Raw genomic sequence first — 12,623 nt, forward strand, 5'->3', positions numbered from 1 at the left:
CCTGGTGTCTTTTTTTTTTTTTTTTTTTTTTCAATATACCGTAAGCAAATTGAAGCTTTTGTTCCTGGAGGAAAAGTGGTTTGCTTTGTTGATATGTTCATCTATCTTTTAGTAAATTTGGGGGCATAATTTTTCCAATTCTGAGTAACTTTTCTAAGAAGAGTGCACAAAAGTTTTTGTTTGTTTGTTTGTTTAAGGATGCAGCGTTCTGCCTGTGTTGTGGGTTTAATTATTCATTTTAAACTTAAAGGACATATGTGCAATACATTTTACAGATATGTGCCAGATACATATGTACAGATATGGGCATGTGCATATATGTGTATATATATTCGGAGTGCACTATATAAACACACAATACATGCCCACCTGCACACATACATGCACACATTGTGTATTTTCCAGAAAAAAAAAAAAAAAGCATGATGTTGGGACTTAGATCTAAGTTAGAGATGCTGCTTAGAGCCCCATCAAAAAAAAAAAAAAAGAAAAAGACGTTATATCCTTGATTTCTCAGGGCACCTGCGTTTGTCTGAGATGCATTTCTAGACAAATGACACCATGAAAAAAGGACATGTATCTCCAAGTTAAGAGTTTTTTTAAAAGATGGAGATGATCTGAAATGAAATAGAGAGCTCTTCCCTTTCCTTTCTCCTAGCGACACCTAGAGCCTGTTGAGAAAAAAGCTGCACATTGTTCTCCCCACAATTCAACAACTTTAAGTCAGGTTTAAGGCAAAAAGTACATCTTTTCTGTTTGCGTTACAGCTTAACTGTCTTCCCCAAGACTCGGTACTTCACTCCTCCAGAACTCTTCACCCTCCTCCAATTAAACCATTCGTCAAAGACTTCTCATTCCTTAATCCAGATGACAAAAGAATCTGTCCATTTCCCTCAGGACTTGGCCCATCAACGTGAGGGACATGTCTTGGAGATCTCTCTGTTCAACCAGGGGACTCTGCTAATGATGCAGGAGAAAATCAGAAAACCTCATGCAAGATCTGATGCAGGGCTCTAGGAGGTGTGTACCTGTGTTTGCAAACCACATCTCTCACAAAGTTTTGTAATCTCCATTAAAGTTTCCACATCCTTCATTCATAAAATAAAAACTACCAGTAACAACAGCAAAACCTCACTGATTTCAAAATATCTGGCAATTAGGAATTTTCCCTGGGAAATCACTCAATGCCTCGTTGCACCCCCCCTCCCCCTTGCATACACAACTCTTGCCCTAAAGAAATACCAAACAGGGAAACAGTGTGGCTCCAGGCTGCACACAGGCGATGACCAAAACCTCCTGCTCGGTACGGGGCACTGGGTATATCAGGGTAGACTAATGAGAAGCCGGTGTGGGAACCCTGGGACGGCAGGGCCTTGCTTAAAAGGCGCAGGTGTGAAGCAGCCTGGTTGTGTGTGTCTAAGAGCTGTACCAGCCAAGCCAGACCTGCCTGTCGAGAGCCTGTCGGGGATTTTCCTCTTTTCCCTGGGAAGAGAGGCCTCAAAGAACAAGCACAATTTCCTTCCTTTGAAGTCCTAGCAGCCCTCTGCCTCCTAAAAGGGATCCACAGGAAGTGGTTAAACTCATCCATCTAAGGTCCCGCTCCTGCCCCGCATGAGTCATTGGTTACTAGGGCGATATGCAAATCCAACCTTTGAAACCCAGGCTTCCACCCCATGAAGAGTAGGAAATATGCTCTTGGAGAAGTTTTCAGCGAACAGGGCCTAAGGCAGAGGTGCTAGTCCAAGGCTGGGAGGGGAGACAGACACAGTCTGACGTCTCTCAGCAAAAGAGCTGGGCCCTGAGACAGAGGGTTGGGGTTCAGATGCCAGTACTTTGGTATTTTTTTCCCGGAAAGGATAATCACCACCAACAACGCTGGGGGTGGGGGGGCGGAAAGTGTCTGGGAGAAGTAAGAAGAGGAATGAGAGGCATTTGAGTCAAGGGACAGAATGGGGAGGCGAGGAGGGGCACGATGGAGATTCCAGACACAGGTGGGAGGGAGAGAAGGCGCCCGAGACTCTTCCCGGAGCACGAAAGAAATAAAAAATAAATAAACCAACTCGTAAGCCCAGGCCGATCGAATTCTCTTCTTAGGAGCCATAGCAGCATGCCATTAAAAAGACATCCGCGCATCCAGGGAACGCACAGCGAATTCCAGATCCCAGCAAGCGCAGCACCCAAAACCTGCTCCCTCCAGCCACCAATTCCCGGCCGCCGCGGCCACAGACACAGACCCGCTCCCTCCCGGACGGACAGTGGCGTTGACCGCGATCTGGCGCCACGGAGCGTGTCTGGGGTCGCCCGGGGAATCGTGGGGGAGGGGGGAGGGCGTCCGCTTCTACCCCCCAGATGCCCCTCGGCCAACGCGTCTCGCAGCCTCACGCTCGGCCGGGAGCCCCCGCCGCCGCCCCCCACCCCCGAGAAGCTCTTACGTCCTCCTCGTCACCATCGCTCCGCGCCTGGTACTGGAACCGGGGCCGGCTACCCGAGCCGCCGCCGCCGCCGCGCTCCCGGGGCGCCGCCGCCTGCGCCCGCGGGCCGAGGGGTTTGGCCCCCGTGCCGCCGTCCTCATCGGGCCCCTGGCCGCCCAGGAGGTGACTGGCCTCCGGAGGCGCGGGGAAGGACCGCGAGGTGTTGATCTTGCCGGTGAACCTCTGGTACAGCGAAGCCATCGGGCACCGCGCGCTCCTGCTGGCTGTCTTTGGGGCTTTTGAATATTTTGCTTTCTCTCTCTCTCGGGTTCCCGCTCCCACCCCGCTCCAGATTAAAAAAAAAAAAAAAGGCGGTGGGGAGGCAGCAGCAGCAGCAAGGCAAGCCCGGCGCCGGCGGCCGCTCCTCCCGCGCGCCACTCGCGAGTCTCCGCTGGCGACTCTGCTGGGCTCAGCTTCCTCCGCCCCCTCCTCGGCGGCTGGCGAAGCCGGGGTCTGACTGTGCTTTCTCTCGTTCCTGTTTTGATTCCCCCCCCCCCCAACTCCTTGCCAAGGCCACGTACGGCCTAATCAAAGAGATGGAAGGAAGGAAAAATCCAAAAACATAAAGCGAGGGAAATGCCTAGGCCCCAGAATTTGGCACCACCTAGAGACCGGCACACATTCCGAGCGCGCTCGCCGCTCCCCGCCCCCAGGCCCCGCGAGCGGCTCCTCCCCTACCCTGGCCCCTCTGCCCCCTCCCCACCGGCCTCCTCCCCGCGCCCGGGCCGGCGCCCGCCGGGACGACCAGCACTGGCAGCCCGAAGGGGGCGCGGGGGACGCAAAAAAGGGGACGGAGGCGGGGGTGCGTGAAGCGGGTGCAGGGGCGGGGACCGTGCGGGGGCGAGGGCTGGGGGGAGCCGGGGGAGCTCAGGGTGCCCGGGCCCTGCGGAAGGTCGTGCCCCAAAGCCAGCGAACGGACGGCGCGAGCGAACAGGGAGGTCGAGGAGGGGCAGGCCGCGGGGGCGACTGAAGGTGGGGCCGGCCCCGGGGCGCCGCAACCACGCGCGCTGCAGCGCCGGGCTCCCTCCGAGGACTCCCCGCGCCCCCAGCTCGTCCTGCCTAACTTGAAGCAACAACAGAGACCCCGAGGCCCTGGGGTGCGAATGGGGCGAGGGAGAGCCACGAGGAGGGCGCAAGGTGGTCGGGCGACGCTGGCGCGGAGGCCGCCCTCCCTCCAGAGCCCGGCTCCCTCCGAAACCGCCCAGTCCCTGCGCCCACCTGGGGAGGGCAGGAAAGGTCGCGGGGCGGTGGTGGAGGCCCAGAGGTCGGGGCGCCCCTCCCCGCAGCCAACCGGGCTGTGACAGCGACTGCTTTCTCATTAAGAACGCGGCCGGAGGCTCGGCTCTCGGGCAGCCCGCAACTTTTCCAAAGCCTGCGCCGAGAGCGAGGGAGGGCTACGTGGCTCCGCTCCCGTGGCGCTCGGGCTCCCCTCCCGCCCCGCCGCAGGAAGGCGCGCTGCAGCGCCCCAGTGTGGACACCCGCGCCAGCCGGCTCCGCGCCTCCGAGGCCCCAGGCCCGGCATCGCTTCTCTTCCCCTGCCGGCCTCCCGAGCCCTCTCCTGCTCCCACTGGCCCTCCTCGCCGGTCCTTCTGGAGTTGCTGGGCGCGCGTCCCTCTCGTCTCCGCCCCACGTCCTCCTAACGCGCCCTTTCCTGCTCCCGTTTGCCGCCCTTCCCCGCCGGGAGGGACCTGTCCCATCCAGAGCACGAACCTGGACCGGGAACCCCTAACTCCAGAGGGGGGACCCGTGAGACCCCACCCTTGCCCACTCCGCCGCCCCCTTCCACAACGAGGCAGGGCATTGGCTTCATCTCCCATGACTGCGTGGAGCTCCCTGCTCCTCCCGGGTTTCCACGTCTGTTTCCACTTAGGGTTTCAAAATAACAGACTAGGCCGCCAGGCACAAGGCCGACTGCAGGTTCGCCCCCAGCCAGTCCTGGCACCGCCCCAAGCCGAGGGAGTGGCCTGCCTGGGCCGGAAACTGCCTGCTCCTCCTGTTTCCCTACCTGCTGGGGAGAAACTGGTTACCAGGAACAAGTCTCCTGGGAAGAGACTTCCTTCAGTCCCTTCCACCTGCCTCACTTCCCCAAACTCTCAATCCGGGGTGTCATTTTTAGCTTTAACCAAAATTTGTACCAAGCTCTATTTACTCCACAGTAGTTTCTCTTTACTATGAAGAAACATCAGTTTAAAAAACACTCCTTTTTTAACAGCAAATACAAAACCAAGTAAAACCAGGATTCCAACAGCTAAGCAAGACTTGCTGCATGGGAGAGGCCACCACCAAGCGGGGCTGGGGTGGGGAGAACTTCCCCTGCTCCATTTGACTGCAGACAGAGGCAGCAGAGCCATAAAACTAAACTTTAAAATTCACCACAATTAGATAGATAGAAAACCTTGCCCTCATCCTCCTCCTCTGCCCCAGCTGCGCTTTTGATGGGAGGAAGCTGTCTCTCCTAACATGGACATGAAAGAAAGCTCATGTTGTTCACTGAAGCATCGGGATTCTGACATTTAACTAAATATAAATGCAGTTAGGGTCCCACTTATGTAATATACACACACTATGTATGAAATATGCATACGTATTTTTACACAAACTAAAAGCATGTCGTACTAACAGTGTATACAAAATACAATTATTACACAGAATAGTTGATCGTATATGATACTGCATAGATGTGTGCATATTAATTATAGATGAATACTAATGTGGGATAAAGCATATGTGCCACTTTTAAAAATTACATTCCCAAGGTATTGTAGGTATTTATAATTTAGCCAAAGTTTAAAATCTCTAAGAAAATATGATAAGCGATTTCTACTTAAAATTATAAAATGAAATCACCTTAAAACTCATAAGCAACAGGGGAAAGAGTTGAGGAAAAATTTGTGCTGGGGGTGGAGCGCGGTGGCTCAAGCCTGTAATCCCAGCACTTTGGGAGGCTGAGGCGGGTGAATCACCAGGTCAAGAGATCAAGACCATTCTGGTCAACATGGTGAAACCCCGTCTCTACTAAAACTACAAAAAAAAAGTTAGCTGGGCATGGTGGTGCATGCCTGTAATCCCAGCTACTCAGGAGGCTGAGGCAGGAGAATTGCCTGAACCCAGGAGGCGGAGGTTGTGCTGAGCCGAGATCGCGCCATTGCACTCCAGCCTGGGTAACAAGAGCAAAACTCCATCTCAAAAAAAAAAGAAAAAAGAAAAAAAAAATTGTGCTAGGAAGCAATCTAACAATGAAGCAGGAGAGATGCAGGGCAGGGGAGGTGGGCAGGAAGGAGCGCGACTCTGAAAGATGCAGGTGTGAAAGGAGACAGGATGGATGCTGGAGAGGACTGAAAAAAACATGGATGAACACGAGGATGTTCCTTAAGGACGATCCAGATGGAGCGCCCGTTACCCAACTTGAAAAGTGCTTGGCTACACTCTCGCACCTTGCACACTGAATGCAATGCTCCTGGGGACATTTTAAAGAACGTTCTATACCTGGTGCGTGTGTGCATGCTTGTCTGTGGACTCACACATCCAAATTTGTCTTAAGCACTGATACACACATTGCAGTTGAGGGTGTGAGGACTCTGTGGTCCCATATATAAAAGAATAAAGCTGGCCAGGTGCAGTGGCTCAAGCCTGTAATCCCGGCACTTTAGAAGATCAAGGTGGGCAGATCACAAGGTCAAGAGTTCGAGACCAGCCTGGCCAATATGGTGAAACCCTGTCTCTACTGAAAATACGGAAATTAGCCAGGTGTGTTGGTACGTGCCTCTAGCCCCAGCTGCTCGGAACGCTGAAGCAGAAGAATCGCTTGAACATGTGAGGCGGAGGTTGCAGTGAGCAGAGATGTTGCCACTGCATTCCAGCCTGGCTGACAGAGCAAGAATTCGTTTAAAAAAAAAAAAAAAGTGGTATTTTAGAATGAGTAAAGTGATACAGTTTTAAAGACCGGCAAGCATGTTATGTTTACGATGTATGATTAATTCAGTCTTTGCCTCTAATCACCTTTTTGCCACCTCTCATACACACACACCCAAACAAGGAAAAATACCCTGAAGAGTAGCAAAAGCACCCAGTGGGCATTTCAAAGCAGGTGTAGTGTTTCAGAAGGAAACATGCCAATACTCCTTCTACTCAGTTCGTCCTTGAACATCTGAAACGCATTAGGGTGATGAAGCTGATTTTTATTCTTACTTATTAGTTACCTGTGAGAAAATATTTTTGAAACTGTTTTGCAAACTATTTCATGTCAAGAGTTTACTTCCTCCATACTGCTCAAAACCAAATGCCCCCAAGTCATCTTTCTATCTAGTTTCATATGATTATTTCTTCCCTATTAATTACAAAAGTGTGGGTGTGTGTTTATTTTCCTTAGAACCAATTTGCAAAACAAACATAAGTCATTGGGATTCGGCAGATGCTGCAAAATATGTTGGATTGTCATTTTTAAAATGACAATGAAGGCAAATTTTTGGTCTACCTGCAAGCTAAGCATAGTAGGAATACCAAAAGGACAGCCATTGAGTTTCACAGCCTAAGCATGATTTGTATTAAGTAGGAGATTCTCTTATTTCTGAGAGAATTATATCCTGTGGTTTACTTCCCTTTTCTCCGGGTGCTGAGGGAGAAGGACAGAACCATACCTAAGACAGTTTTTCTTTTCCAAACACCAACGTTTGAAGAAATGAAGTGGCTAACCTAGCACACTCTGAAGGAAGCTCTTCCCTAAACAGTGGGCACCCTGTCTTTTACATATTATCACCTTGAACTCATAAATTGGGAGACATTTTTTAAAAATCTGGGTAGCTTGAGAAAATACAGTGCTAGATGCATAAATAAAGGCATATTCTCCACTCTGAAAATCTGTTTCTCACTTTCTAGCTCTCAAAACATCTTTTGTTTCTTGTTTCTGTTTTTTGCAAGATAACTCTCCACTAGGGGCTGTATAGTAAGACCTTTTACACACTTTCAAACAGGAAATATCCAACACACACACACATATACACACACATACACACATATACACACACACATACACACACACACACAAATATACAGACATACACACATATACACACATACACACAAACACACACACATACACACACACACATACACATACAATAATTGCTATTTCAGGCTCTCGAAAAACAGAGTTAAAGTATGAATTGCATCAACTTGTAGATTTTCAACTTATTTCTTAAAAATTCATATATTTTAAGTAAAATAATTTGTGTTGTTTATTTATTATACTTTAAGTTCTGGGGTTCATGTGCAGATCACGCAGGTTTGTTACTTAGGTATACAGTGACATGGTGCTGGTCTGCTGCATCCGTTGCCCCGTCATCTACATTAAATATTTCTCCTAATGCTATCCCTCCCCAATCCTCCCACCCCCTGCTAATCCTCCCCTAGGCCCCCACCCCCAAGGCTCCGGTGTGTGATGTTCCCCTCCCTGTGCCTATGTGTTCCCATTGTTCAACACACACTTGTGAGTGAGAACACGTGGTGTTTGGTTTTCTGTTCTTGTGTCAGTTTGCTGAGAATGATGGTTTCCAGTTTGACAGTGTGGCGATTCCTCAAGGATCTAGAAATAGGAATACCATTTGACCCAGTAATTCCATTACTGGGTATATACCCAAAGGATTATAAATCATTCTATTATAAAGACGCATGCACATGTATGTTTATTGTGGCACTGTTCACAAAAGCAAAGACTTGTAACCAACCCAAATGCACATCAATGATAGACTAGATAAAGAAAATGTGGCATATATACCCTGTGGAATACTATGCAGCCATAAAAAAGAATGAGTTCATGTCCTTTGCAGGGACATGGATGAAACTGGAAATGATTTGTTTTAACCCAATAAATAGCCTTTCCCTAAAATGAGTAAAGTTAAGCTTCCATCTCCCAAAAGCACATTTCCCTGCTTTTTAGTCCTACCACTGTGTAACTGCTTGGATTCTCACACAGTTCAAAACATAAATACAACTAACTACACCAACATCATGTACACAAACACAGTGGTTGATCAACACAAGTGTTAAGGTTTTGCCAGGTGAGCTGTACAAGCCTTGATCCTACTCAATGGCTGGTGCCAACCTCACCCCATGTTTTTTCTCTGGCGTCGTGGAGGGTTGCCCACAACCTTCCCACCTTCCTCTAGGATTCTCCCTTAGTTCTTTCACCTGCATTTCCACATTTAACCATAATCTGCTCCTCCTTTTCTCCCACTTTCTAACTGTCCTTCCTTCTTGTCCCTTCTCTGGATCAGTATCTGTAGGCTATATGTATAATATATATTATTTTCTCTCAAAATTCCTTTCTGCCCTTTGAATATGTATCAAATATTCCCCAGTACTACCAACATTGCCTCGGAAATTATCCACATAATTACTCACTCTAGAGGAGGCACAGACTCCTGCCATTTCCCATCTTCTGGTGATACAATGAGAGTTTCCACAGTGCTTCCCAAGGCTCTCAGGTTTTTTGGAACATGGGGTGTAGAAGACACTCCGCTGTTTCTGTTTGTCCCTGGTGACCATTTGACCATAATCATGTTGTTCTCTGAAACGCCTTCGTTTATAGATCAAGCTTTATTAGATTAAAAGAGATATGACTTCTGCTCCAAAATGACCCTAGAGCGCCTTGCCCTTTTCAAACCACACACTTCTCAGGGTCTGGTCAATTACGTTAAATATGCTTCCTTTCAAGGTCAGAGTGACAGGAATGAGTCTCTGCACTTTCATGCTTTAATTTTTTAACTAGCAGAGGTGATGGCTGCATCCTGGAAGAAGAGAAAGCTTGTGTCTGTTCTCTCTGGTGACCACTGGCAAGTCTTGTAAAGGACCTTGCTGACCTGCTTGCAGCACGGTCAACCTTAGAACTGAGCACGAACCTCGGGGAGCACAGGGCTCAGACTTCTCCCGAGGGCATTGGCATCAGGTCACCCAGGGGCATTGGCATCAGGTCACCCAGAGGCATTCTCAGGCTTTGACTCCAAAGCAACATTGAACCCAAAATGAATAAAGATAGGGTCAGTCAAATGCAAGTTCTGTTCTGGACAGCAGCAAAAAGGAGCCAGTGCCAGCTCATCGAATCCCACCACATAAAGTGAAACTCTCCCACAGGCTTGTAGAAACAGTTACAGAAAACGGAAAACTTGACTTCACTAAAAATTACTGCAGTTACAAATAAAGGAAGGGGCTATAGTGCATTTCTAAAATGTGCATCTGGAGTAAGACTTAGGGAGGATTGAGTGTGAGCACAACTTCATTCACCCACCAAAGAGATGGCTTGTCTGTCAGAAATAGCAAAACAAAGTTAAAAAAAAAAAAAAAAAAAAAAAAGCCCAGCAAGTTGGCCTCCGGGTCCAAGCACCGTAGATTCCACTGCATTCTTTGAACCACACAATGACTGTGAGATGGAAGGAGGAAGGAGGGAAGGGTCTTCCTTTACTTGACAAACCACCTGTTCGGATGTTCAGTGGGGCAGCCTCTTCCTTCAAGAGCATGATAAAGTTGAGCCTGTGATTGCGCTTCCAACCTATAAATATCCCGCTCCCAAACACTCATCTCTGAGTCCTAAATGAAATAAGCTATTATTTCCATATTCAGAACTGTAACAGACTGGAATGTAGTTCAACAAATATTACTCCCCACCCGTCCACGCCCCCTGCAGGGAAGTATCTTAACCTGTCCCCCCACACCTGCTCCCACCCTGAGTTTGAGATTGGCCACGTGACTGACTTGCGGCAATGGAATGTGCGTGGACATGATGCAGGCAGAGGCTCTGCAGTTGCTTGTGTAGCCTGGCTGGCTTCTGCACTCTGATCACCCACCATACAAAAACATGCCCCTGTTAGCAGCTCATGCTTTGGCCCAGTCCCCAGAACAAACACACTTGGAGAAGACCTCAATACAACCCATAGCCTGGGGCTAAGCCAGGTAGCTGGGGAGCGCAAAGCAGAGTCTCTTAGCCGGGCCCAGCGTAGACCAGTTGAATCACAGTTAATCAGCAGAAATGTGTAAGTCGCTGGGGATAATTTGCTAACCTGCATGCTTGTGTCATTAAAGCCAAATCGATGCATGAAAAACGGCAAAGTGAAGTCAGTGATTCTGGTAGGCACTTCCCTTACTCAGTTAACACCTGAGTGCTGACTATGCGCCATTCATTGTGCTACATTCTTTTTTCTGAGACGGAGTTTCGCTCTTGTTACCCAGGCTGGAGTGCAATGGCGCGATCTCGGCTCACCGCAACGTCCGCCTCCTGGGTTCGGGCAATTCTCCTGCCTCAGCCTCCCGAGTAGCTGGGATTACAGGCACGCGCCACCACGCACAGCTAATTTTTTGTATTTTTAGTAGAGACGGGGTTTCACCTTGTTTACCAGGATGGTCTCGATCTGTTGACCTCGTGATCCACCTGCCTTGGCCTCCCAAAGTGCTGGGATTACAGGCTTGAGCCATCGCGCCCGGCCCCATTGTGCTACATTCTATGGATGAAATGATGAACTGAAGTGAACTTGCTTTCATGCAAAGATAGTCAACACTCTTCGAAGTGAAGCAAGACTGATACTACAAATGATCAGATTGATAACGCTCTCCTTTGGTGAGTAGGTGCCATTTTCTCAATTTCTTGCTCATTTTGGTGCATTTGCAGCACTGCTAGACTTACTGCAAAAGGACCGTTAGAAGCCGCTAGATCACAAATGTGCTCGCCATAAAGCTGTAGTTTATTTACTGTAAAAGCACGAAGTAGCATTTCTAATCCACTCACACGGGGGTTTTCAAAGAGTTGTTTCTGGACCAGCAGTGAAAGCATCATTTAGGGACTTTTTGGAAATGCAGATGCATGCGCCCTATCCCAGACCAACTGAAACAGAAACTCAGGGCTGGGGCCAGGCAAGCTGCATTTAACAAGCTCTCCGGATGATTCTGATGCATGCGCAAGTCTGAGAAACACCGCGCTAGAGCAATGTACTAGAGCAATTTTCTTCCTGGCGCCAAGGTGTCCCAAATCTTTGCTTAGGTCTCAGATAACAGCTTACACATTTAAAGTATTGAACAAGGATTCTCCTAAGTCTAAGGATTTTTCAAGAATGAACAAGAACCCCTTTAAATGAGGGAGTTTTTTTTTTTTTTTTTTAATCTTTGCTAAGACTTTTTTTCGGAATCAAAAAAGAATGGAGTCCAGTTGGTCTTGGCAGGACACTTTCAGATGCTGTTTCATCCTTGAATTGAGGTTTAAGGCTCATGTCGGAAAGAAGGTAGTAGTCAAAAGAGAATTCTCAAAGCAGAGGCAAAGATATGGCCAAACAAAACACCACAGCTGTTGTAACTTATCTGAGACACTCTCACTTTGTTCTTCAGCAGAGAGCCTTTACTGTCTTTCCAGAATATATGCAATTTGGCAGAAGAACTCTGCAGAATTGCAAAGAAAAAAAAAAGCCTTACTTTCACAAAAATTGATTTCATAAAAAAAAATCCTCAGTACCTCTGATTTGGACTCATCCCTTTTTTAATGCAATAAAAAAATCCTGCCCTTAATTAAAAATCAATAAAGTTAATAAACATACTTAAGTTGAAAACCGACTTTTATGAACTTAATTCTCCCACATCCACTCCTTTAAAGCATGTTAAGGTGTTCATTATAAAATCCATTTAATTTTATTTTTCACCATCACTTAAGATAACCTCTACATTTCAGTGCACAAATGGAAATATCTACAAACTTAAAAAATGGGTTGATGCAACTTTAGGTAGATCAGTAGTTTTTCTTGAATTTTAACATATTCTCTGAACCACATGCACATGTTTAGTATTGATAGGTAAATATCAATATATACACAATAGATCTTAAATACGGAGAGCGAGACCTAACCTGGAAAAAGAAATACCCCACACAAGAGATACCGGTGCAAGGCCCTGACTCATGCATATATGTGAGTTCTCATTAATGAAAACAGATTACTTTAGGAGCAATCAAACTGACATGAAGCCATGTATCTGCTTCTTGCGGGTAATTTAATTCACTGTGGACTGTAGCTTTATCAGCACTATACCCATTTCCGAACAATTTCCTTCTCATAAAGGGGAAAAATAGGTTTGTCTATACTACTAATTGCATTTCAAATCATAGTAATTTGGTACTCAAAA

At 47.7% G+C, this 12,623-nt stretch overlaps 1 protein-coding gene across 3 annotated transcripts in view; it reads right to left on the reverse strand.

The window, feature by feature from the left end:
* The window catches only part of DPP6 (dipeptidyl peptidase like 6), a 1,158,816-nt gene that overhangs the window by 855,720 nt on the left and 290,473 nt on the right, over nt 1-12,623 (reverse strand). Inside the window, exon 1 of one of the 3 annotated variants that reach the window (XM_035255078.3) lies at nt 2,433-3,226. The exons of the other annotated variants lie outside the window; for them this stretch is intronic. Within the exon in view, the coding sequence (XP_035110969.1) occupies nt 2,433-2,672 (240 nt within the window). The 5' untranslated portion in view covers nt 2,673-3,226. Of the gene's footprint in view, nt 1-2,432; nt 3,227-12,623 lie in introns of those variants that run through there. 3 annotated transcript variants of the gene reach the window in all.

This window comes from Callithrix jacchus, chromosome 11 (assembly GCF_049354715.1).
Source record: "Callithrix jacchus isolate 240 chromosome 11, calJac240_pri, whole genome shotgun sequence".
Classification (NCBI taxonomy): domain Eukaryota; kingdom Metazoa; phylum Chordata; class Mammalia; order Primates; family Cebidae; genus Callithrix; species Callithrix jacchus.